Here is a 24,974-nt window from a genome sequence, read left to right as displayed (position 1 = left end):
TGAAAATTTTTTATGATGTTACATTGAACATTTCTGGTTCTTTGTATGTGACTGCTAATGTATATTTTGAGCAACTTTGCACAATTGAAGATGTATTAAATGATATGTGCTTGAGTAGTGATATTATCACTTGTACTATGGGCATAAATAGGTTCAACTTAATGATATATGTCACTTTTGTGCTTGATCCACGATATAAAATGATGGCAATGAAGTTTTGGTTGCAAAAGTGCAAAGGGTATGAGTTGGCGGATAAGATAGAGGACAGGGTTAAACTCCTTTTAGGCCGCTTGATCGAGCAGTATAACACATTTCGTGTGGCTAGTGGAGGGAGTTCTAATGTGGCTCAAGGGAGGCCAAACACTACTAGTGAGGGGAGTTCTAATGAGCCAACACTGCCTCCGACTAAATTTCAGATCATGTTCACCAAATTCCTTGAGGAGCAGGGTGTTATGGCGTTTAGATCGAAGCTAGATAAGTATTTGTCTGAGGCGTATGTAAATAACTCGCTAGGTTTTGTTCTCTTAGATTGGTGGAGAGTTAATGCCACCAATTATCTTGTCCTTGCTGAGGTAGCACGTGATGTGTTAGCCACCTCCATTTACACTATTGCCTCGGAGTCTGCATTCAGTACTGGAGGACGAATATTGGATCATTTTAGGAGTTCATTGTCTCCGGAAACTGTCGAAGCCCTCATTTGCACCCAAAATTGGTTAAGGACTAAACCTGTCGACATTCGGGAGTTGAAAGAATATGTACAATCGATGGACCTTGAAGGTAAGTTTGAAACTTGAAATATTTTTTTAATATCTATCTATCTTGGTTTATTATCTATCTAACTCATTTTTTAATATTTTTTTAGATTAGCTTCATTTTCAAGAGAGGATGCTGTGAGTCTCTCTTCCCATTGATGCTGAAAAAAATTTAGAGTAAGTACTTTCTTCTTACATAATCAACCAACTCTTTTATTTGTATGATCAACATATATGTGTTGATGACATGCTGATGCAATTAGTAATTAGTAAAAATTTTGTTTTTTCAAGTTCTCTAGTTTCTCATGACATGCTGATGTAATTAGTAAACACTTGAAGGACACAAAAGCAGCTGAATAGATGCCAGTTTCAAACTTTCAATTAAAACATTTTGTAATTTTCATATATTATAATTGTGTTTTGTAATGTAATGTAATGTCATTTAATTTAATATATAGTGAATTACATTATTGCATACATTTTACATGATAATACATGGTCATAGAAGGTTAGAAGTAGTAGAGGTTATAAACTACTACTTGATCGATCATTTTTAACAGTAGTATTATCATACTAGAATATGGAATATATTACATATACATGAACATCTAATCTCAAATTAAATATATATATTACCAACTTTTCAGTAATATTGGCTTTTAGATTAAAAAAAAAATTGAGCTTTATTTTTTTTTCTGAAAAAAATATATACTGAATTTAAAAAAAAAAAAAAAAAAAAACAACCAGTTGAAGCTGGAACTCGGATTTCCAGGTTGTAGAAGTTCCGGCACGAATCATAACCCATGGTGTATCAGGGCCGAAACCCGGCCCGGGTTTAAAGCCCGGGTTCCGAGCCGAGTATACCCGAAAATCCGATCCGGAACCCAAATGAACAGTCTTAGTTTGTTGTGGGCGATCAATAAAGAAAAAGACGGGAAAGATGAATTCATAGATGCAATATTCTAAAGCCAAAACTTCATATTTTTGTCGGGCAAAAACGTTTCTTATCTTCACACGAAAGTTACATTGTACAAAGCAAAAGAAGAAAATTACACGAACCAACACCTCTATGATACATGGACGCCCCCACAGATTATATATCTCACCATCACATATAAAAGACCTCAGGTCCTCTGGAAAGAGAGAAATTAATAGGCCTAAAACAAGGAATTAAAAAAATTACATGTATTTAAATCGGAAAATACCCATCACTACCAACCCATTGGAAGAAACCCAATACTGACTTCTACCTGCCTGTGGCTCAATTTACAAAGGGTGTGCGGACCCAAATTTGTACTTTTAGCACATCACCAAAACCTATCTGCCGCCTGTAACCCGGCTCTCCAAAACACTAAAGTTTCATCTCAAGGCCGATCAATCGTGTGGTGAGAACCCAGATCACAAGTGCAACAAACCCTGTATACAGCCTCACGCTCCCATACAAACCCTGTATCACCAGGTGATGGCATGGGCTTGGAATGAATACAGGAAAATGATTCCAACCAATGTACTATATCCAAGCAAGAGAACCTCGATCATTTGGCATTTGAGGACGGCCTCTAGTTGGGGTTGGAGGTCTGTTAGCATTCAACTCCTGATAAAAAAAATTTAAAAAAAAAAAAAAAAATTGGTTAGGACACGGATTATTACCAAAACAAGGTTGCAATCATCAAATCTCACTTTCAGGAACTATATGCAAATATAAGAAGCATCACCTGCATCCATGTATCTTCTATATGATGCTCTGGCGATGTTTCTGGTGATGAAATTGCTGGTGGCAACGGATGAATAAGTTTTGGAACCACCACTAGATCTCTACCCAAAACTAAGATTGCTCCTGCATTATTTGCAGTACCTGTAGAGGGCAAGGCCAAAATTCAAATGTGACATCATCCGAGTGTAAGCATAGCACAAGCAGTCACAAAAGCAAGGAACATACCACAGTAGTTGGTGGCTGAGAAAAGTGTAATCAAATGTCCCTGGGCAAAGCGCTCAAAGCCATCCATAACACATTCATGTGCTCGTACAATCAACTGGAGATCATTGTTGTTGCAGAATTCCATTACACGATCAGGCTGAAACAGCAAAGCATTTAGATGCACATAACACACCAATACAATATTGAAAATACCAATTATCAGTAAGATCTGAACTTGAGACCTATCCCAAACCCATCCTACCCATATATGACCCAGTTAAACTGGTACAAGACAGGCCGCCAGTGACTTTCCCAGGACTCTGCCAGGATGAAAGGGGTTGGTCTTGACCTCCCACATCAAAAGCAAAACTCTTTTTTATCCAACCAATACCCGTCTAATCAATGGACCAGATCACCAAATAAATTCTCAGAAAAGTTCTTCAAAAAATTGACTGTTTATAAATATATTCAAACAGAGGGAGGCAGATGATCAATTGAGGAATATAAAATTAAATTAATGAAAAAAATAACATCCACTCAGACAAAATAACCAAAGTCCTACAGCAGCCAGTACCCAAACAATTCTTTACTTCTTTTACAGTCAGTAGATTCTGCTAATGATATCAACATCCTATAACTAATATGATAAAAGAGGGTCCCGTACATGCCCTTTGAATAAAAGAGGGTCCCATGATAAAAAAGTGAGTTTTTTCAGGTGGGTCCCATTTTTTTTCAAAGGGCTTGCATCATTTCCCATGATGCAATACCCTAAGAAAAATCAGCAGATCTGCCAACAGACATTTTTATCAGACCTAATATACTTGTCAGATGTAATTACAACGTTCGCAGATGTAATTTTGGAATACCGCCTCTGCCAGGATTAAAACTCTTAAATCATTTTTTTTTTTTTTACAAGAGAACACTCACCCCAAAAGTAACTAGCCCTGGACCTCTAGCATTAGGTCGCAGCCCTTCCACACTGTCATTTTCTGTTGGATCAGACCTACAATCATAATAAAATGTCACTTATATATCAAACAGACACATGGAATTACCACAAGCACCAAATTGAAACAGCATAGATATGCACTGACCACAATAAATCCATAAGGACAATTGAGCCTGCTTCCATTGTAATTGGACGCTGAAGATTCTCAATTTGTTCCACATGATTTATAGAACGACCAATACCACCATGCATACAGATTATTTTCTTTTCAATCAAAGCTGCCAGAGGAAGCCAATTGAACAATCTGTTTATCCGATGCCATGCCCATATTCCATCTCTCTCCCCCTGTTCAGCAAGTTATGAAGTTGTTAGCAGCAACCGGTAGATACAAGAGCACACCAGCATTACTTGATGCATTAATACATACCATGCGCTCAATGCATTCAATCCGGAAGCCAAAAAGGGCATTAATATCTGCAGCTTCATGATTCCCACGTATTAAATGTACATTGTGGAGATACTCCACCTGCAAAATTAATGCAAATTGCATAAACCTTGGCAAGATCAAAAGGAACTGATAGTATGCATTAAAAAAACAATGATAATAACAACTTAAAACAGAAAATACATCAAGCTCAGAACTACCTTCAAAGCAAGCAAGAGGGTAATGGTTTCCAGGCTGTGCTGTCCTCTGTCAACGTAATCTCCTAAGAAGAGATAATCGATATATCTAATAGTCAACCATTCAAAATCAGCATGATGGGAACAAAAAGTGTTTACTAACAAGCAAAGAGAAAAAGAGTGAGCTCAATGTCCATCATTAAATGGATAATTACAAATGAACCTAAAGACCAAAATGAATAGATGAAGAATGGGCCCAATAAAATGAAGCTTGTTTCCACAAATATGTCCAAAGCCAATCAGGCTCCCACCAATGGCCCCAACCACAAGTACTAAAGTAAGCTTTTGATTAAATATGATATATCCAACAAGGCTCCAACCTCTTCAAATCAGAACAATGAACATCTCATCTAAGGTTATTTTCGGCAAGTTTTGGTTTCTTTATTTATAAGAACTAAAGAGAAATGTTTGGTCTGCAAAGAAATCTTACACAAGGAAGTTTACAAACTAATGTGGCATAATGTAATCTGTAAGATTTCTGTGTAGACTTAGCACTTCTCAACACTGAAAATAAAATAATAAAAAAAGTAAAGATTATCTTATTCTGGTTAGCAATGATTCCACGATTCATTCAGATATCACAAGGAATTTCTAATTTAATTTATCTATTCCATTAATGTTGCTTCTATATCAGCTATTTTACAGAGAATTATGTGTTGTCATGGAAAACTTATTGCATATTTCTAGGTTAATCATTTATTGCTATCCAGCACTACCAGATTCAACTGTAAAGGAACAACGAGCCATCTTTTAGACCAGATCATACCAACAACACTACACTTTGATCAAAACAATAACCCTACTGTATACAGCTTGAAAACGTTTCCCCAATCAACCCATTATTCCCAAAAAAACATTACCAATCCAACATTTAGTCCATCCTTAAGCCTATATTCTACCTTCCCTACAACAAAAGTTCATAATTAAGTACACTAGGCACATATATGTTTGTAGGTCCCTTGTCAGTTTTTAGGGCTGTCCAATATTAGCATATCTTGTGAAAATCAAGAAACATCCTTGGATGATTTGCATATATGCCAGAGCTTCATTTGTGCCATAAATTTATAACTCGATTCACATTTCTTAGCAGAAACAATGATTTTAAACCTGCATATCTTGAACACCCCTCTTATACCATACCAAGGTAACTTTTCATAATACTGAAGGTAAAATAAGACTTATTTCAGTACAGAGATCCAGGAATTCTAGTGCAACAAAATTTAAACTTGAACAAACAGTTGTCATCCATTAGGGGGCATGGGATTACAGTGAAGCCGTAAACAATAATCTCACTTTCTGAAAGTAAGACTTCACAACTGTTCCACACGGTACCTGAAAACATATACTAACTAAATAACTAAACGTCCACGAAAAACAAGCTTTTCAACCTCAACTTTAATCTAAACTCAGATGCCAAGGGGAACGGCTTCACTGCTGAATGAGCATACAAGGGTTCCCCTCGGCAAAAGGGAGGGGGAGAGAGAGAGAGAGAGAGTAGACAAGGTCTGGAATACAAAATTTAAACTTCACTTAAATTGAAAATAAAACTAAAATTAAAACTTACTACTAGTGAAGTCAATTTTAAAAAAGTAAAAAAGAAAAAACCCTTCCGTATACATATATGAGCAATCGTGCAGAATCTAGGGCAATAATAATCACAGTGCAGACTAAAAAGGCCGAAGAGCAGATCAGGAAAGAAGACATAGGTAGAGATACAACAATAAGCATTTCAATCAAATTTCAGCTCTCAAGGTTTTAATCTACCACCGCCAAATACATGTATTATGGCTCCTTAAATTTACAATATTACTCAGCTACATATGCCATACCACAATCTGACAATACAAACAATCACATTAGAGCAATAGAACCATTTACTGAGTAAGTTAACTCATCCAGCAATTTCATTGCCATAAGATTGCATCAACCAATTCCCCTCCCTACCCCACAAAAAAAATAAATAAATAAAAGAACTTCAGTGCATCCGGTTTAGCCATGGATTGCCCACAAAACAATATATCCAGATCTGGACTACTCTTAACATTTTTTATTTAAAATTATATATGTACCAAATGATTTTGAACACATGGCCGTATCCTCCACCACACTCTTGAAGGGAGGAAATTCCATTTGAGGTTCAAAGCCTTAATCCTCCGCCCCACTCTTAAAGGAAGTGTAAATTCCATTTGAGCTGGTGCTCATTTGCCCACAGGATTTGTTATGCTCGGTAAAAAAGAATTAATTAATCAGATTACTTACGCAATATCACCAGCAGTTGAAGGTGCTCCATACTCGTCAAAAAGGCGCATAAGATCCCCAAATTGCCCATGCAAATCACCAAATATTTTGATGGGAGCCTTAAGCTGTAAGACACTTGGTTCACTAGAAAATATGCGCTCTGCACTGTCACAGAGATCAGCTATTTCGTTGCAATCTAAAAAAAATTGCCTGCGAACTGGAGGCTTCCAGCCACGAGGCTTTAGAAGATGTGCTATGACCTGATCAGGAGTAAAAAAAGAAAAACTCTTTGAAAAAACCAATACAAAAATAGAAACAAACAAAGCATAAATTTTCTTTCACAGGCAGGGTTCAGACATTATACAGGGACATTATTCATAGACATGAGATAAAGTGGTCCATGAAGTTGGGAGAAGAAATTGAAAAAGTTCAGCAAATTAGCAGTGTCCAAGCATCTCAAAATTCAAAGAAAGACAGGTAATTGATAGATGCATGTACATCTGTTTAACAAAAAAAAAGGGAAGCAAAACAAAATAGTCTTAAAGGTATTCGAATGAATGTGATCGTTAACATGCTTCTTCAAAGTACAATAACAAAGTCATTGTAGTCCAGATAAACCTTTTTCGTATAAGTCGTGCAATATTATTAAATAGGTAGAGGGATGCAATCCAGGTAGACACATAGTATATGGCAATTTCTCTGTCAAGAGTTGTTTGAAGACCAAAGGGCTGCTTGTCACTATCTCAGACAATTTACCAGGCTTGCCATGCCAGTCACTCCCAACATGGGTCTTTAGGAGAGATCCCACTGGATTTCTGACACCAACCCATGTCTAGAAAAAAACCACGACACATGAAAGTTCAACAGAAAACCTTTTCCAACCCAGACCATCTGATCCTGGAGGTATGATGACAAAGCCTCACAGGCCACCTCCTCGGTACTTTGCAAACACCAAGAACCTACCATGGCGATTGGAACAACTCTGGGCTATGGAGGTTGTGTTTAGAACCCTTGAGGACTTCACAATCAATCGCCCTGACTGGACCAAAGCTTCCACCACCCACCAGCCAGTCCACACTAACTCTACCCCAGCCCAGACCCTGCCTTCTTTCTACTGTGTTCAGAACCAATTCCCCTTCGACTGCTGAAAACTTCAACATCTTTGCATCAACAGAGTAAGCTCAAAAGCCGAATCTAATGGACCAATCTAATTTTGTAAGGATACATTAGAAGAATCCAGCTCAAAAATGAACTATTTTACAGAAAATATGGCTTATCAAGATGGGGCGAGAGAGAGAGAGAGAGAGTTCTTGTGAAATAGGCAGAGTAGATGTCCAGAGAAACTTCAAACACCTAGAGCACTAGTATTGGCTTGGGCAAAGTTGAAGATTGGCCAAAATTTAGATAAGTTGTACTAAAAAGACCCCACATTGGATTGGGCATTTCTAAAACAATTTGGATTTCTGCTACAGTGATTGGCCAAATTTGAAGAACCAAATTGATTCACCAAAAGTTAAAATAATAATTTCTCCCTCCATTGAAAATATGGTTAGTGAATATTTAGATAGAATATTAGATATTTGGTTAGTGAATAAGAAATTTAGATATAATTTTAGATAAGTTTAATCTCAATTTTTTGTTATTAGTATTAAATGACCATTGAAAATATGATTTTTTTAATAATAATTTAATAAGAATATAATTATTATTAATATTAAATTGGTAGAATTATAAAATGTGATACAAATAAATTAAATAAACAAATTATTAACTTAATAATATTTTATTATTTTATAGAGAATAAATGGCTAATCCAATGTGGGGATTGAATTTAAATGGAATAGGCAAATGTAAAAATGTGTGATATTGGCTAAATTTTAAAGATGCATTTGGCCAAGCCAATGCTAGTGCTCTAAGTGGGTCTAGAAGCGAAGGATCAAGACTGCAAAATATTGAATTAGTAATTAGGAAGTTTACTTATCAAAAAAGTAATTAGGAAGTTTATTTATGTAAAGTAATTAGGAAGTTTATTCTTTGTTTGACACATCATCAGTATGTGTATTGATCTAGAAAGCCATATTATAGTAGCCAGTCAAGCCAAGCAAGCACAAATAGATACATCTTAATTTACAGTTCCAATGATATCAACCCAACCTGGACCTGTCCCAACTACAAATATTGGTATACAAACAGAATTTTTTTTCTTGAACCAAACACATACTTCAATTCGTCAAAACTTTAAGTGCCTGTGATTAAACAAAAGAAATGACATCTGGGTCCTATTTTTAGTGATATCAACCATTAAGAACAAGGTATTAGAGTAAGCATACAGAAAAAGAAAGAAATTTTCTGGAACTAATTGTGGTAGGCTGCACATATCCTGTTTCATTATTTCATGATTCTACATCATTTGAATATGCATCTCATGCAGTGTCTGTTTAATTAAGATCCACTATACCTTTTTTGGCACACTGTTGATGGACATTTGTCGATCTAATAGTTTTCTAGCAGCAGTTGCACTTTCTGGGGTCCCATAACTGACCCGCCTGCCTTCATTTTCAAATTGGTCGATTGAAAGCTGTCTAACCATGCCACCTAAAGCTCCACCAGTCTCAGCAGCTATGACAACCTGAAAATATATGTAGCAAACCATCAGATAATGGCACCAGTTTTTACACATTCTCATGGAAATTTTGGCTTGAGATGATATTCAAAAGATGATCAAAAGCTAATACTGACAGCTCTGTGATGCAGCCGAACACCGGCCGGAACAATATTATTCGACCCAACAGAATCAGGCTTAATTAAAGTAGATATCTGTTTCCCACTGGGGGTAGCCTCTGCCCCACGATCCCTGTCAGGCAGTTCAACTTCTCCATTAACTTGCCGGGCCTTGGCAGCAGCCAATGTCGCACTGATAGCCTCTGCTTCTGCTGCTGATGCTTCAACCAAATACTCAACACCTTTGCTCATTCTCCTGCATAAAAGTACACATCCATATACTCTTCGAATGAATAAGGAAGGCAGCTCAGAACAATGATGATAATAATGATAGTAAAAACAGTAACGCAAAGAATACAAATTGATAATTATGTCAATGCAAATATAAATGCTATAATAGCTAACCGTGATCCCTGAAGCATAGCATTTTCTGTGCTTATATCAGTATATATGTCACCATTCACAGGGGGAGCAACTGGATTTCCCAGCACAACTGCACCATCAGGAGTTACTTCTGGCATTGTTTGCCTTGACCTTTCATCAACAAATCCATACCTTCCAGATAACCGCCCTGCTTGAATATTAGATGCAGCAGCTGCAGCCGCAGCATGTGAAGCGGCACTTGTTGTTTCAGCAGCAGCCAGATCTTCAGCAACAAGTAGGTCATCGAGCAAGACCCCTATAGCATAAACACAACAAATTACTAAGGCCTCGTTTGTTTTCAAGAAATATCTCATCTCATCTCACCTCATCATTACAACTTTCCCAAATCCCCACACAAAATAAAATAAACAATTCAACTTTTTCAAATCCCAAAACAACAATAATATTAAAAAATATATTCTAACAATATTTTATTCAACTTTTTAACTTTAATCTCAACTCATCTCATCTCTGAAAACAAACGAGCCCTAAGCTAAAATGTTATCAGCTCAACCACACTTGATTACAATGAACTACAATATTCAAAATAAAGGCTTTGAAACACCACCACCCAGAAAAGCTTACAAATCATACATGGAAGACCAAAAGCTAACAATCTTTACTTTGTTTTAATACTGCCGGATAATAGTGCAAAGATACTATGTTTGCGGCATAGAAATAGATAAAGCCTAAAAAAATTATTTTTTTTATTGTCACCGGGTGTTCAAGAACAAAGTCCCAACTAATCCTAGCAGGCCCTCAACAAGGAGTTTCCCACAAGTGCACCTCGAGTAACTCAAGGGGAAATTTCTCCAGTCCAATGGCATCTGGAAATTGTTTGCACCCAAGAGGATTCAAACCTTAGACCGGGAGAGAGCATGCCACCAAGACTAAGGCCCTTACCACTTGAGCCAACCGCTAGTGGTTAGATAAAGCCTAAAAGATTAATGGAATAGTCCCCGAAATACAAGTTTTCTGTCAAAGTAGTCTGCATTCTCAGATTCTCATTCCTAGTGTATAGAGAATACAAGCCTAACTCAATTTAATGCTCCTAGTCATTTAACTCCGTTGATAAATACCTATAAGAAATTTTAGGGACTCGTTTTCCTAATAAACTTGACCAGCTGGCTGTATCATGCAAGATGGCCCACGTTTGCTGCCTACATTTATGACCAAAAGAAGAGAGAAATTGTGATTGATGCACATCTGGTTAGGATGATATCACAATTAATCAAGAATAAAAACACCATTTAGATCCACATCTTGTCTTGTGACTGATACATGTATATTACCCTCAAATATCTACACCACAATTTTAAATCTCATTAACTTATAATATTCCAATCCTTTCCTGGTTTCCTTCTCCCCCCAAAATCACAGATTGCCTGTTTGTGTTCTATCCAAAGTCCAATTCTAATTATTAATCAATGCAGTACTATTGTACCATGATATAGCCCACTCAAGGCCTTAACTTCAATATCTATAACTGCAGATGAAGCAAAATCCATGACAATAGAAAAAATTGAATTAAGCTAACTACTCTGTTTAAAGGCATCAACTTTCATCTTTCACGTGTCCATATTAAAATCCAAACCGACACCACTTTATCAAAGGCACTCAAATTGAACTCCAGAACCCAGAAAAAATTAATTTCCTTCACATAAGTTGTAAAAGCAAGTCTTTTAAGTCGAGTACATAGCTACCTTACAATCCCTCACAAAAAAGACTTCCCAAAACACAGGTGTAAAATTGTTTTCTTGAAGCACGATTCATGTCTACAATTGAAGAATTGGAAAAATATGCACAAAGATGAATTGTTAAATAATTATATTCATCTCTTACCACCACGTAGACCACCGTAAATAAATATTAAGTCACCAACTGCGGCTGCTGCATGCCTGCAACGCCTTGTCAATTCGACAGCAGCATCTCCACCAGCTGCATCAGCACTATATCTGCCGGTCCTAGGAGTGGTAACAACAGATTTCGTATCACACCAGACTCCTGCTGCAGTATCTAACACTATAGACAGGAAAAAAAACATGAAAAATGTGAGATATCTTCTGGTGGATTATCTTCAGGAAAAATATAAATAAAGCTTCTTTCAGCACAACAGTAATAACTTTGTGGGTGATAAGTGCAAAAACAACAAAAAGTACTTCTAACTAATAATCAAACTAAAGTTACAATAAGAATCTTGTAGTCGAACACAGAGAGAATTCTTCATATTATTCATTGACATTCATCAATATAGACATACTACATACAAATGACAATTATACCTTCATAAGTTACACTAATTACAAACATGTCCTCTAACACTCCCCCTCAAGCTGGGGCATATATATCATATATACCTAGCTTGGAACAAATTAGCTTTAACCGACTATAACACAATGGTTTGGTAAACATATCTACAAGTTGATCAGCAGACTTTACAAAGGGTGTAGAAATGTCACCACTTAGTATCTTATCCCAAATGAAGTAACAATCAATCTCAATGTGTTTAGTCCTCTCATGGAACATAGGATTAGACGCAATATGCACTACAACTAGATTATCACAAAATAACTGAAGAGGGACAAGAGCCGGAAACCCAATCTCTAAGCCCCAGTTTGGATTGGAAACTCATTTCAACTCATCTCATCTCATCATTACAACTTTCTCAAATTTCCACATAAAATCTAATAAATAATTTAACTTTTCAAATCTCAAAAACTAATAATATTAAAAAATAATATTCTAATAATATTTTATTCAACTCATCTAAAACCATCTCAACTCATCTCTGAATCCAAACAGGACCCAAGTGTTGCAACCATGTCAGCTTACTAGTAGTGTGAGTCATTACTCCGTATTCAGCTTATGCACCGGATCGAGGTACTCTTGTTTGCTTCTTACTCTTCCATGTAGCCAAATTACCTTCCATAAAAGTACAATATCCAGTAGTAGATCTTCTATCTGAAGGAGATCCTGCCCAATCAATATCTTAAAAAGCTTCAATTCCAATATGTCCATTTGGTGTATACAACAATCCAAGGCCAGGAGCTCATTTAAGATAACGAAAAATATGGATTACAGCATCCCAATGTGAGACCTTGTGCGTTTGTAGAAATTGGCTCACTACACTCACTACATAAAAGATATCAGGTCTAGTGATATTAAGATAATTCAATTTCCCAACAAGTATTTGATACCTACCTTGATCTCCAAACAACTTCATTTCCTCTTTCAAGAGTTTACAATTTGGGTCCATAGGAGTGTCAATAAGTCATGCACCCAACATGCCAATTTCTTCTAGAATGTCAAGTACATATTTTTACTGAGATAGGTTAATACCTTTTTTAGATCTACCGACTTCAATTCCAAGAAAGTATCTAAGGGCTGGTTTGGTTACACAAAATTAAACTATCTTATCTCATCTCATAAAATCATTATAACTTTTCCAAACTACCACACAAAATATAATAAATAATTCAACTTTTTCAAATTCCAAAACAAAAATAATATTAAATAATTATATTATAACAATATTTTATTCAACTTTCAACAAAACATCTTTCTCATCTCATCTGAACTGCGTAACCAAACGAGACCTAAGTTTGCCCAAGTCTTTTGTCTGAAACTAATAATGTAAAAATTATTTCAACCTAGCAATTTCAACTGAGTCACTCCCAGTAATTACAATATCATCCACATATACAACCAATAAGATATGTCATGCATCGCTATGTAGGTGAAATACCGAGTGGTCTGTTTGGCATCTATGAAGATCAAATGCCAATACAGCATCAAAGAACCCTCCCAAACTATGCTCGAGGAGATTGTTTCAAACCATATAATGTCTTTTTTAACTTGCACACAATACATCGACACTCCCCCTGGGCAACAAACCGAGGTGGTTGCTCCATATACACTTCCTCATTTAAAAATCCATATAGGAATGCATTTTTAACATCTAACTGAAATAAGGTCCAATCCCAATTAGAGATCAATACTCGAACAGAAGAAATTTTGGCAACCAGGGAGAAAGTCTCGTCGTAATCAATGCCACAAGTTTAAGTGTAACCCTTAACAACCAAGTGGTATTTCAGACATTCCACATAACCATCAAGACAGAATTTGATTGTATATAATCACCTACAGCCAATAGGTTGTTTACCAGGTGGTAGAAGAACAAGATGGAAAAGGGAGATAAAATGGAGAGAAAGGGAACAAGATTTGAGCATCTTCTTGCTCCCATTGAGCAAATGTAGAACTAGTTAAGTCAAGCATTGGATCAACCAAATGGGTACGAAGACCCTGCCTTTGAAAAACATTTCAACAGATTTTGACCACAACATATAGTTTTTTCCATTCAATTTCACCGAAGTCATAGGTATATTAAAGTTTGTTGCGAGAGATAGTGACTCAAATTTAGTTGCCATGGATGTAGAAAAATATCACAATTCAACTTGGAGACGAAGAATCCACATAGAATATGAAATATGGATGAAAAGCCGAGAAACACAATCTGGAAAACTAGAAACCCAACTTAAGTACCCAAATTTCAGATTTGTATTGGGTGGAATCAACCTGTCCTGATCGAAACATGCACGTATCGACTCATAATCGACCTGTATCAGGTTTGAATTGGGCTGTTTCGGGTCTGAACCAGGATGAATTGGGCTTGAACTAACTTGTATCGTGTTTGAACCAGACTGTATCGGCTTGTATCGGGCATTGCCAGTACTGGCTTCAAAACTAACCTTGAACAGGGATTAAGTTTATTCTAAACGAGGATAAGTGAAGCTGGGTTTACCATATTCTCATTACCAAACAAATGTTATTCCGGATAGGAATAAGCTCTTACTCCAAGTTGGGGGCATACACACTCGAGGATTGAATAGTTGAGACATGCAACCAAACACCTTGAGACTTCAATGTCGCCAGCGACAAACAAGCCTTCCAGCAGCCAATGACGACCAAAAACTTGCTGCACAGAGAACAACAGCGAGCTCGATTCTGGTGCCCAATACCAGAGACGACACCTGAAGAGCACTAGAAACACCTTGAAAAAATCTACCGGCCGCCAACGACGAAGAGGAAAAACCACACTTACCACTCTACGCCACTAACCACCACTAGCTCCATCGCACAACCACCACTAGAACCACCACCAACCGACTACTCAACTTGCTAATACTATGTAGTCGAACATAGAGAGAATTCTTCATATTATTCATTGATGTTCAACAATATATACATGTATATATAAATGACAATTATACCCTCATAAATTACACTAATTACAACCATGTCCTCTAACAAACCCCTTCGTTGTTCTACAAGGGCTTAACCTCCAGTATATCATGGCAGTGCATGGTCAACAATTTTATTTAAAACGAGCTATAGAATAAACAGTTTTGTTTTCAACAACAAATCCCAATTAAAAACTCACAAACAAGAAGATTAAAGTATGTCAAAAACATTATCAAATTGTTTTTGGAGAGTGAGACAAACCATTAGGACTCTAACAGTGAGAAGATAGCAAATGTTGAACAATCACATCTTGCAAGAAAAGTGACAGAAAAAGAGAACAGAAAATCTACATTTGATGAAAACAATAAGAAACCAATCATTCTAGAGTCAGATATGCAAATAGATTCAAAAGGTAGGGAGAAAAAGTACATCTAACAGCATGAATCCAAACAGTTGGGCACAACATAAGGGATCAATGGTTTGCAGTAGAAGCATAATCATTACTCAGTTGGCAAAAATTTTACCAACCCAAAGAGGTTGAGAATCCGATGTTACTTAGGCTACGTTTGGGTAGTGAGGTGATCTCAGATGATATGTGAATAGTAGTGAAAAAGTGACAAAAAAGTAATGATAAAATATTGAATAGTAGCGAACAGTAATAAAAAGTAGGTAAAAAGTAATGATAAAATATTGAATAGCCCACTACCTAAACACAACCTTAAGCTTTTTTAGGACGAGGTATCCCAAAGACCATGAAAACTCAATGTCTTTTTCCCAATTAAACCCCAGACCTGTTAACGCGTCTATGCCACATAGAATGGGTAAATCATCGGCTTTTCACCAATAGGACGTGGCCCTTGAACCATACTTTCCTATAAAAACCAAAATGCTTTTCTTCCCCTCCCACCACCCCCAACCAAAAAAAAAAACCATAATGATTTTTCACAACGGGAAAAATAGCTGGTCAAATTAAGATGCAATATTCTGACTAAAATTACTTTATGCATCCCATATTCTTCCAATTTTCTCAGTATAAGTGATAGAAAGATTTTCTCAGCTGAGAGAAATTAGTGTCACCCACCTGGGCCTATGAGGAAGTGCCACAAGGACCCATCTCCAATTTCTATTCCATACACTAAGGAGAGGTTTGGATTCAAAACCCACCTCAACTCATCTCATCATTACAACTTTTTCAAGTTTCTACACAAAATATAATAAACAATTCAACTTTTTAAAATCTCAAAATAACTTTTTCAAATTCTTACACAAAATATAATAAATAATTCAATTTTTATTCTACTATTCATAACCCATCTCAACTCATCTCTGAATCCAAACCTCTCCTAAGAGCACTCACAATGGTCTATTTAAATTTCTAGTTAAATTTCTACTTAAAATACTTATCAAAAAAAAAATTCTATTTAAAATAGCTAGCCAAAAGCTATTGAATGTATTTTAGCTAATAGCTTTTGAAATTTGTTCTAAATCAGTTTATCTTTCTTGATATCATTATTCAAGAAAGATTTATTAGTGGCAAAATTTTAAAAGTTCCATCCAATCACAAACTACACAAAAGTTTCTATATCCACAGATTTTTCAGTATTTGCAATGTCCCCTCATGTACCATGTGATTACAATGTCTCCCTTCACACTCAAAATGAAAAAAAAAAAAAATATAAAATAAATAAATAAAAGTCATTCATCCTGTCTTTTCCCTATATCTTTGGTTTAGTAGCTTCTTACCCTTTTTATGTTTATAAAAAGGGTATTTTTAATGGGTTTTTACCATGCTATTTTTCAGATGAGCTCAAAAGATTCTTATACAACAGTTAGGCACTATTTGGATAGCGATATGAGATGAGATGAGATGAGTTGAGATGAAAGTTGAAAGTTAAATAAAATATTATTTGAATATTATGTTTTAATATTATTATTGTTTTAGAATTTAAAAAAGTTAAACTATTTATTATATTTTGTGTAGAAATTTGAAAAAATTGTAATGATTAGGTGAGATGAGTTGAGATCACTCCTGTATCCAAACCAAGCTTTAATTTCTAGACTACTGTAATGACCTCAATGGGAATAGTTTTCATCATTTTCTTGTATCCATTTCTAGTTCCTAAGGCCCCGTTTGAATGTTGAGATGAGAAATCTCACCTCATCTCAACCTACGAACATCACTCAAATAAAACCACTTTCCAATTTCAAAATTTTAACGTTTTCATCTAATCATTACCTAATCATTACAACTATCCCAAACTTTCAAACAAAACACAAAAAACAATTCAACTTTTTCAAATCTCAAAACAAAAATTATATTAAAAAATTATATTCTAACAATATTTCAACTTTATAATATTCTTATTCAAATTTTTCTCTCTTTTTTCAAAATCCAATAAAATATCTTAATTCAAGCCATTTCACTTCTATTGACAAACCATTTCACTATTATTCACAGATTTTTCGTTTCATCACAACATCCAAACGAGGCCTAAAGATAGGTGTTGTCTTTGTATACCTCATGTGTACATGGGTTGCACCTACTCTCTTCTATTAATAAAATTTCATTTTACCTGTAAAAAACAATCATGGTATTTTTCTCTCTATTAAAACACATTATTCTCTTAATATTAGAGCTCTCATCATGTTTTATAAATAAAAGTGCAAATTTGAGAAGTATAAAGAAAAAGAGGGGAAAGGAAATAAATAATTATAAAAAATACAGAGACTAATAGTGCAACCCAAATATCAAGAAGTAATGTAGCACACGGATGTTGGATTTATTTTTACATAATCCAATGGAGACCCTATTTGACATGTTGGTCATTTTGCATATAAATGCAAAAATGTATTGTGCGTGCACTAAGGCCCTACTTTTCACTTTCAGTTTCACAGTACAAGGTTTAAATTTAGAATTGTTCATCAAATCCCAGATCAAGTCAGAACCATTGACAAAAGGCATAAAATCCTTTGGTTTGGTCAAAGATCACATGCACTGAGCTTAATTTGAGCTTCATCTGGGCACAGCTCAGTCAAGTGAGTCCAAACTTAGTTGAGCTGGACCCAAGTCAAGTATATGTATACCTGGCACTCCAAGCAACGGATATATAGCCTACATATTATAAGCCACTGTCTCATCATGCCCTAGATCAAAGCTTCAAAGTTTGTAAAACCAAACACGTACCTGCAACACTTGACGAGTCTTCTACCATGCGTCCCCCACCAAGTGCCCCTCCAGACACGTGAAGCCGTGCATTAACAAATACCTAGAAACATACATGAATGTGATCCATCTTATGAAAAATAAAATAAAGAGGTTCATAGAGTCGACTTAAAAAAAATATAATAAAAAACCCACTGCCGCATGCTGATATCTCGGAGATGGTGAGACACCAGGAGCAATTGCCCACTCCCATCGACCATCCCTATGTTTAGCAAGTCCATATGCACTTGCCAGAGGCTGCAAGATATACATGAGGAAGAAACACAAACCAGGTTAACCATGAAACCTCAAATATAAAGAAATAGAAGAAAATATTAATAAATAAGAAACAGGAATTTGCACAACTAGCTCCAGCAAACTTGTTTTTCTTATTTTTCTTTTTTATATTCTTTGGAGGGGGAGGAGGTGTGGGGTGACTCAACACAGGTCTGAAAAGAATGTCAATGTCATATCATTTGGTCATGTAAGAGTGTAAGAGCAGCCAGCAGCTCCCCCTCCCAGGGATGGAAAAAACAACACAAGAAACAAGGGAGAGAGGGATAAGGAGAAAAATAAAAGTTTTCGTTATCGTATTCCCAAATTCATACACAAACCAGTTCAATTAACATAGTACCATAGAACACTTGGTTTGAATTCTTTCAAAGCATTTCTTTAATTAATGTTAGCAGGTGGGATCTCGTTATTGATCTCTCTAGACTTTTACTCATCATTACACCTGCAGTATCATGTATTTCTGGACAGATTCAAACTTAACGAACTATCTCTGCCTTCATGCATAGAGCCTATCTAATTTCAATTTTGTAACAATAAAATTATCCACATATAGGAATATTAGATTTTGGGGCAGCATAAAACAAAATTAAAAAGAATCAAACATAAAAAGCAAGACCACACACACATATAGACAGGAATTATAATATACAAAAAGGCAGCCAATACTGACTTACATTAACATCTATACTACAAATTTCCCACCCCAGAAAGAGAAATTGCTAAACTCAACTGTTGTGATTAGTATAAAATGACAAGGCAAACCAAGTGCTACAAGACATTACAAGCTGAAATTAAAGATTTGTGGAAGTTGGACTTTTTTTTTAACTCACCACACTGTTTGCATCCCTGCCTCCACAAAGCAGAAGAAGACCATCAGAGCGTGCACTTGCAGTTGCATACCTAATGGAACATATAACATAATTGAGGGCCCAACTCAAATGATATAGAACACAAGCAAGCTTTTTGTTAGTCGTGACATCATTTTGGCATGTGCAACAAGTTTTCTTTTCCCAAATGATCATGGAAAAAAAAAAACAATTCTCAGACAAGCATCCACAGTACATGCACAAGACACAGGTATGTGTAACGCAAAGTCGATATCAACCATCATCTGAAAGCATCCATTAACAAACAATAATAACGAATAATATGCCGTCACGGAACTAATAGTAATTCTCAAACACTATCCGATTGTATCCTTCCAAAGAGCCTTAAAACTGTAGAACTAGAAAGACCTCACATTATATGGCCCTTGATTTTCTATGTCCGACAATCTGATAGTAAACTAATGTAGGGTATCTAGAAAGAGAATCTTATGTCAAAAGGACCAACGACGATGGAGTAGGAGCTAGCTTTACTTTCATTGAAGTAGAGGCAGAATTGAATGAGTAAGAGATGAACAATGAGACAATTAATTATAAAGATAAAATTACTTATACTTATATTAGGATTATCTTATCATTTTGGCTATTTCTATCTCTTGGGGAAAGAATGAGCATTCTCCCAAATCACAAGAATAGCTAATCTCTTTGGTATAAGTTATTCTCTAACATATGAGCAACCCAACAACCATATAATTGCTCCACAAGAATAACAATTTTCTTCTAGGTTCTATTATGTGTACCAAATGTATTCTTAGTATAATACCACCACAAAGAATCCATATATCTTGCTAGTAACTTTGTAAGTAACAGTAAATTTTATTATTAAAAAAGCAAAAGGCATAGTCCAAGTGCACAGGACATAAACAAGAGGAACCAATAATTAGAAAAGCACAAGAGATATTACAAGTACGGTGAATATACAATGTCTAGCTATCTAGATTCTAGCCTTGATAAAAGTGTAGGAACATCAACCATCTCTAACTCGTACTAAAACTACAGCTAGTAACGTGAACATATTATGTCCAATAAAGGATAAACTATGCCCATGAAAAAGCTTGAAAAAGCATGCGTTGGACCACCAACAAGCTTTCATATCTCTAGTTAATTGATCGCCACATAATAACTGTGATTAGTAATGTACCCAAGGGTTAAAAAGTTCTACCACACTGTCCACATTAAGGTCTGTCAGCTAACAAGTTTCCATGAATGTTTTTGTTCAAGAGAACTTTTAACACTAAAGTTCAAACTAACATACAACAAGCTAGAGATACATAAAAAGATTTAGCAACAAAATTCCAAACTCATTCTAAAAAATTACACGTCCTAGAATAAACCAAATAAATTTTTCATGAGTTTTTAGTTTCTAATGCTCCCACCTAATTAGGATGCGAGTATTAGAACATTTGTTTGTAATTGACATTTGGTTGGATGAATATATACTTATTTTATTTATCAAAAAAAAGAATAAACCAAATAAATGCTGATTATTTACTATCTTTGAATCTTTATTCTAAAGAATAAACCATCCATGAGATATAGACAAAGACAGAGAGATTTACATGCATGGAGGTGGGCCCTCCCCTTCTGGTTCCAACTTACGCCATTCGTATGGTTTGGCAGCTGTGTCCAAGGCCCATACATCAGCCAATGGTCGCTTCCCTGAAAAACAGGCAATAATATGCTTGACATTCACTTATAATTCCACATAAGTGATACTTCCATTTTTTTTTCCTTTCAGTATAAGCAATGCACACAAGATGAAGTTAATTTTTCTCCCAAAAAACAAGGCTCGATCATGAAGTAACTTACCATCATTCCCACCAATTGCCATAAGATATCTTTGCCCCACCAAAGCCATCACATGTCCATAACGTGGCCCAGGTCCAGGGCCTTGAACAACAACTCTACAGAATGTCCGCATTTCTAAATGAATAAATTGTAGAATATATCTAAAAAAATCCTGCAAGCACATCTTTCATGAATCTAACCTATGCCATCGTGGTCGTTGCTGTGTGAGGTCAAGAACATGAAGATCCTCAGCAGACAAGCCAGCTGGACCAATTCCACCCTGTTTTCATATATCAAAGACTCCAGTAAGAACTGAAATAAATCTCAAATAAAAATCTAAATGAAAAATAACTTTTTTGATATATTAGTCAATCCTAATTAAATGATATCCCTTTGGGAGTCTCTTTAGCAGTGTGAAAGATGGATCCTATCTGTTTAGAATGATGTATTTGAAAGGAAAGGAATAATAGAAATGTCGGGGACTGCGAGCGGATGATGGATGAGCTGAAAATTTCCTTCTTCAATACTTTATTGCTTGGGGCAGTCACTATAAATTTTAATCGACTGAGTTTTCATGATGTCCTTAAATCTTTTCTATTTTTAATTAGGCATTTCTCTAGCACATCTTCTATACTCGGGCTTTGCCTTTTGCACTTTTCAATACAATTTTTTATCATTTACAAGAAAAAAGGAAAACAATAGAAAGGATGATATCCTCTCTGCTAACCTGAATAACAACCATAGTTCCGACAGCAGTGGCCACATGGGCAGCCCTTGGCGTGGGCGGTTCTCCAAAGGGAGCGATCCTGCAAAATAAGATTGTTATAAACCCAAATGATATCTGAAATTGGGGTAAAAATGAATCACTTAGCTGCAACGAAGAACACACTATTTAAGAATGGCCATGGAACCCCTAGGGGTTGGCTCAAGTGGTAAAGGCCTTGGGCTTGAGGGTATGCTCCCCCCAACTCTAAGGTTCAAATCTCCTTGGGTGCGAACAATCTCTAGGGGCCATCAGACTAGGGGATTTTTCCCTTAAATTACCCGAGGTGCACTTGCAAGAAACTCATTGCTGAGAGCCTGTGCACCCCCGGGATTAGTTGGGACGCTATTCCTAGATACCCGGTGCCAATAAAAAAAAAAAAGAATGGCCATGAACAGATTAGATGAGGAACCATTGTTTCTAGGCTTACCTAGACCATTTATTTGTCAATACATCGTAACAGTGCACATCAGCGGTAGCACCCGCTAGTCCTGCAATATAATTAAATCATAATAGTCATGAAACATTAAAGAATGGAACATTATCATTGAAAAAAACCAAGTAGACATCCCTCTTTCACAATAATCTTAGAAATATAAAGGAATCACATATTCTTCATCTTCAGCCATATCTTGCATACATTAGTAGAAAATATGTCAATGAAATCCTATTGCATCTAACATGCAAATCATATAGTTTATGACTCAACGTAGACATGCCCGTCATTCAGGTTGCTTATATCAGCTCTTTACACCATCATCAAATCAAATTCTTAGGACCACAAGAAAATAACACTAGGAATGTTCACACCATAAATAAGGAAATACAATCTAAAACTATGAATTATCAAGTCAATTCTGATTTCTGATAAAACTATAGTCCAGGAACAACTCAAATAAAAATTAGGAATTTTCACTCTCTAATAGTATATGTGGTCTAATTAAGGAATTCAAAGACACTTTAAATCACATTATAATTAAAAGCTTAAATAACAATAGGAGAATTGGTTTCTGAGCACCATAAATGAACAGGAATTGAATCAATTGAACTACTTGTACTGAATTTGACTGGAAATCAAAACAACAACAATAACAAAGTTAAATTTTTTTTTAATAAAGTTAAAATTTACTCAACAGGATCCATCAAGGACCCAATAATGCTTGCTTCAAATTTACTAAGACGCCAAAACCATAATAGAAATCCTGAGTGCTATTACACCATAATTGATAACAAAACAAGCTCACGGGGAAGGAGATGCATACAGTTAGAAAACCACTTGAGTTGAAAATTACAAGTTAAGGCTTCCAGTACCATGGACGATATCAAACCGAACACTAGGGGTCACGTACCCCTTGGACAATGAGAAATTCTATTTGCAGTCCCCATTTGGGGACTGCATGTGCAAGCCCTTCATTAAATAGAAAAAAGTACCATTTTGATAAGGATATTATTGTAATTTTAAAAAAATTTAAAGACAAAATTAATTAAGCTTGCAATGCAATCCTCATTTTAAGGACTATATGTAGCATTACTCATTAAAGTTTATGATCGTCAACAAACCCGATTCTAATTTCATGATAATCAATAAGATAAAATAATAAGGGATCTCGCACTCGTAACATGTTAAACTAGGGTTTCCGCAACATAAACATCTCAACCAGACAACAAATCTATGGAGCGACACTAACTTCAGCTTCAAATACCAGACCCTTACCAATTTAACTAGCAGGAGTTTAAGATTAGGGTTTCGCAATTTATATCAGAATCTGCAAATGACTACTCTCCACCGACCCCCCCCCCCCCCCAAAAAAAAAAAAAAAGAAAAGCCTCTACCACCCAAAAAGCAATACAGTATGATAGCGACAAAAAATAATTGAATTCATCCATCCAATTAGAAAACATACGGATGCCAGCGCTCCCGGCAGACGAAGGAGTCCCCGAAGCTGCGGAATTCCCCTCGAGCGCGGTGGCACCTCCAAACAAAATCAACCTAGGACCAATATACCCAGGCGTGCCCTCCTCCCCAACTGCCGCAACCGCCGTGAGAGTGTGACCACACCTTGGGCCCGGCCCGTCCTCCTTCTTCTCTATAATCGCATTCACCACCGAATAGGACGGGGCATGCCTCGGCCCCACCACCGGGCTCTGCTGCCCCTGCGGTGCCGGTTGCTGCTGCTGCGGATGCTGTTGCGGAGGTGGTTGAGGCGGAGACTGAGTCGGCGACGACTCACCTAGCTGCTCTCTCTCCATTGCAGCCGGAGACGACTCCGTGTTGTGGTTTTGCACCGCCGGATCGTGATCGGTCTCGGGCACCATCGACGACGAATCCAAATCCATTGCTTCAATGCCTCGATTCGTGCCCTATATTCGAGATCGGAGCTAGAATTACCGCAAATTCTCATTTCGAATCACCATTTTGAACCACCTGTGAAATCAAGGGCCCCCACCTCCAAGGATCCCCCGCAACTAAGAGAAATCACAGAAACGAAACCCTAGTTCAGATCCTCAACTCTTAAATTCGACAAAGCCGCGCAAAATTTCCCAAGAAGGTTCCAAGCACAGAGAAAATTACGGAGGTTCTCTCCCTCCCTCTCTTTCTCTCTCTTTCTTTATATATATGAAGAACCTCGAGGAAATGGAAACGGGACGGAGAAAATCTCAAATACACAACAAACACATCAAAGTGAGAAAATAGTAATCCCCATCTCTCTTTGTATAAAATCCCTCAGTTTCTCATTTCTCTCCTTACCAATCACTCGCTTTCTCTCTCTGAAAAAAAAAAAAAAAAAAAAGTATAAATATAGGGAATGGTTACGTTTTTTTTTTTTTTTGTAATTTTTTGGTGGGTCCCTCTTCCTGATGCTGTAAACTTGTATTCAGACGACCGCAGTGCAAAGGCCTGTACGGATGGGAGCAATGCGCCGCTGAGTATGGGTTTCGCGGCACTAAACGGCGAGAGGGGTTACCGGCTTAACCGGAACAAGGCCTAATTTTGTAACTAAATGAAATAAATATTTTGTTAAAAGTTAAATAAAATATTATTTTAATATTATTATTTTAATATTATTTTTATTTTAAAATTTAAAAAAATTAAATTATTTATTATAATCATTTTATTTC

The 24,974-nt window shown here is 36.2% G+C and overlaps 1 protein-coding gene across 1 annotated transcript; it reads right to left on the bottom strand.

Annotated features, from left to right (window-relative positions):
- Positions 1-1,693: 1,693 nt before the first annotated feature.
- LOC108988660 (serine/threonine-protein phosphatase BSL3-like) lies at positions 1,694-24,605 on the bottom strand. The gene is made up of 21 exons (XM_018961984.2): positions 23,759-24,605; positions 22,285-22,345; positions 21,819-21,897; positions 21,292-21,371; positions 21,113-21,207; positions 20,863-20,962; positions 19,250-19,319; positions 18,282-18,383; positions 18,108-18,189; positions 11,525-11,704; positions 9,665-9,938; positions 9,278-9,515; positions 8,997-9,167; positions 6,560-6,798; positions 4,265-4,349; positions 4,047-4,145; positions 3,765-3,964; positions 3,598-3,673; positions 2,692-2,827; positions 2,468-2,607; positions 1,694-2,346 (listed from the first exon to the last, which is right to left on the bottom strand). Exons 1-21 carry the CDS (start codon positions 24,189-24,191, stop codon positions 2,263-2,265), a joined length of 3,024 nt encoding a protein of 1,007 aa, XP_018817529.1. The 5' UTR covers positions 24,192-24,605; the 3' UTR covers positions 1,694-2,262.
- Between the last annotated feature and the right edge of the window lie 369 nt (positions 24,606-24,974).

This window comes from Juglans regia, chromosome 14 (genome assembly GCF_001411555.2).
Source record: "Juglans regia cultivar Chandler chromosome 14, Walnut 2.0, whole genome shotgun sequence".
Classification (NCBI taxonomy): domain Eukaryota; kingdom Viridiplantae; phylum Streptophyta; class Magnoliopsida; order Fagales; family Juglandaceae; genus Juglans; species Juglans regia.
Note: the sequence above shows the minus strand (reverse complement) of the source record. Positions and strands in the feature narration are given on the sequence as shown.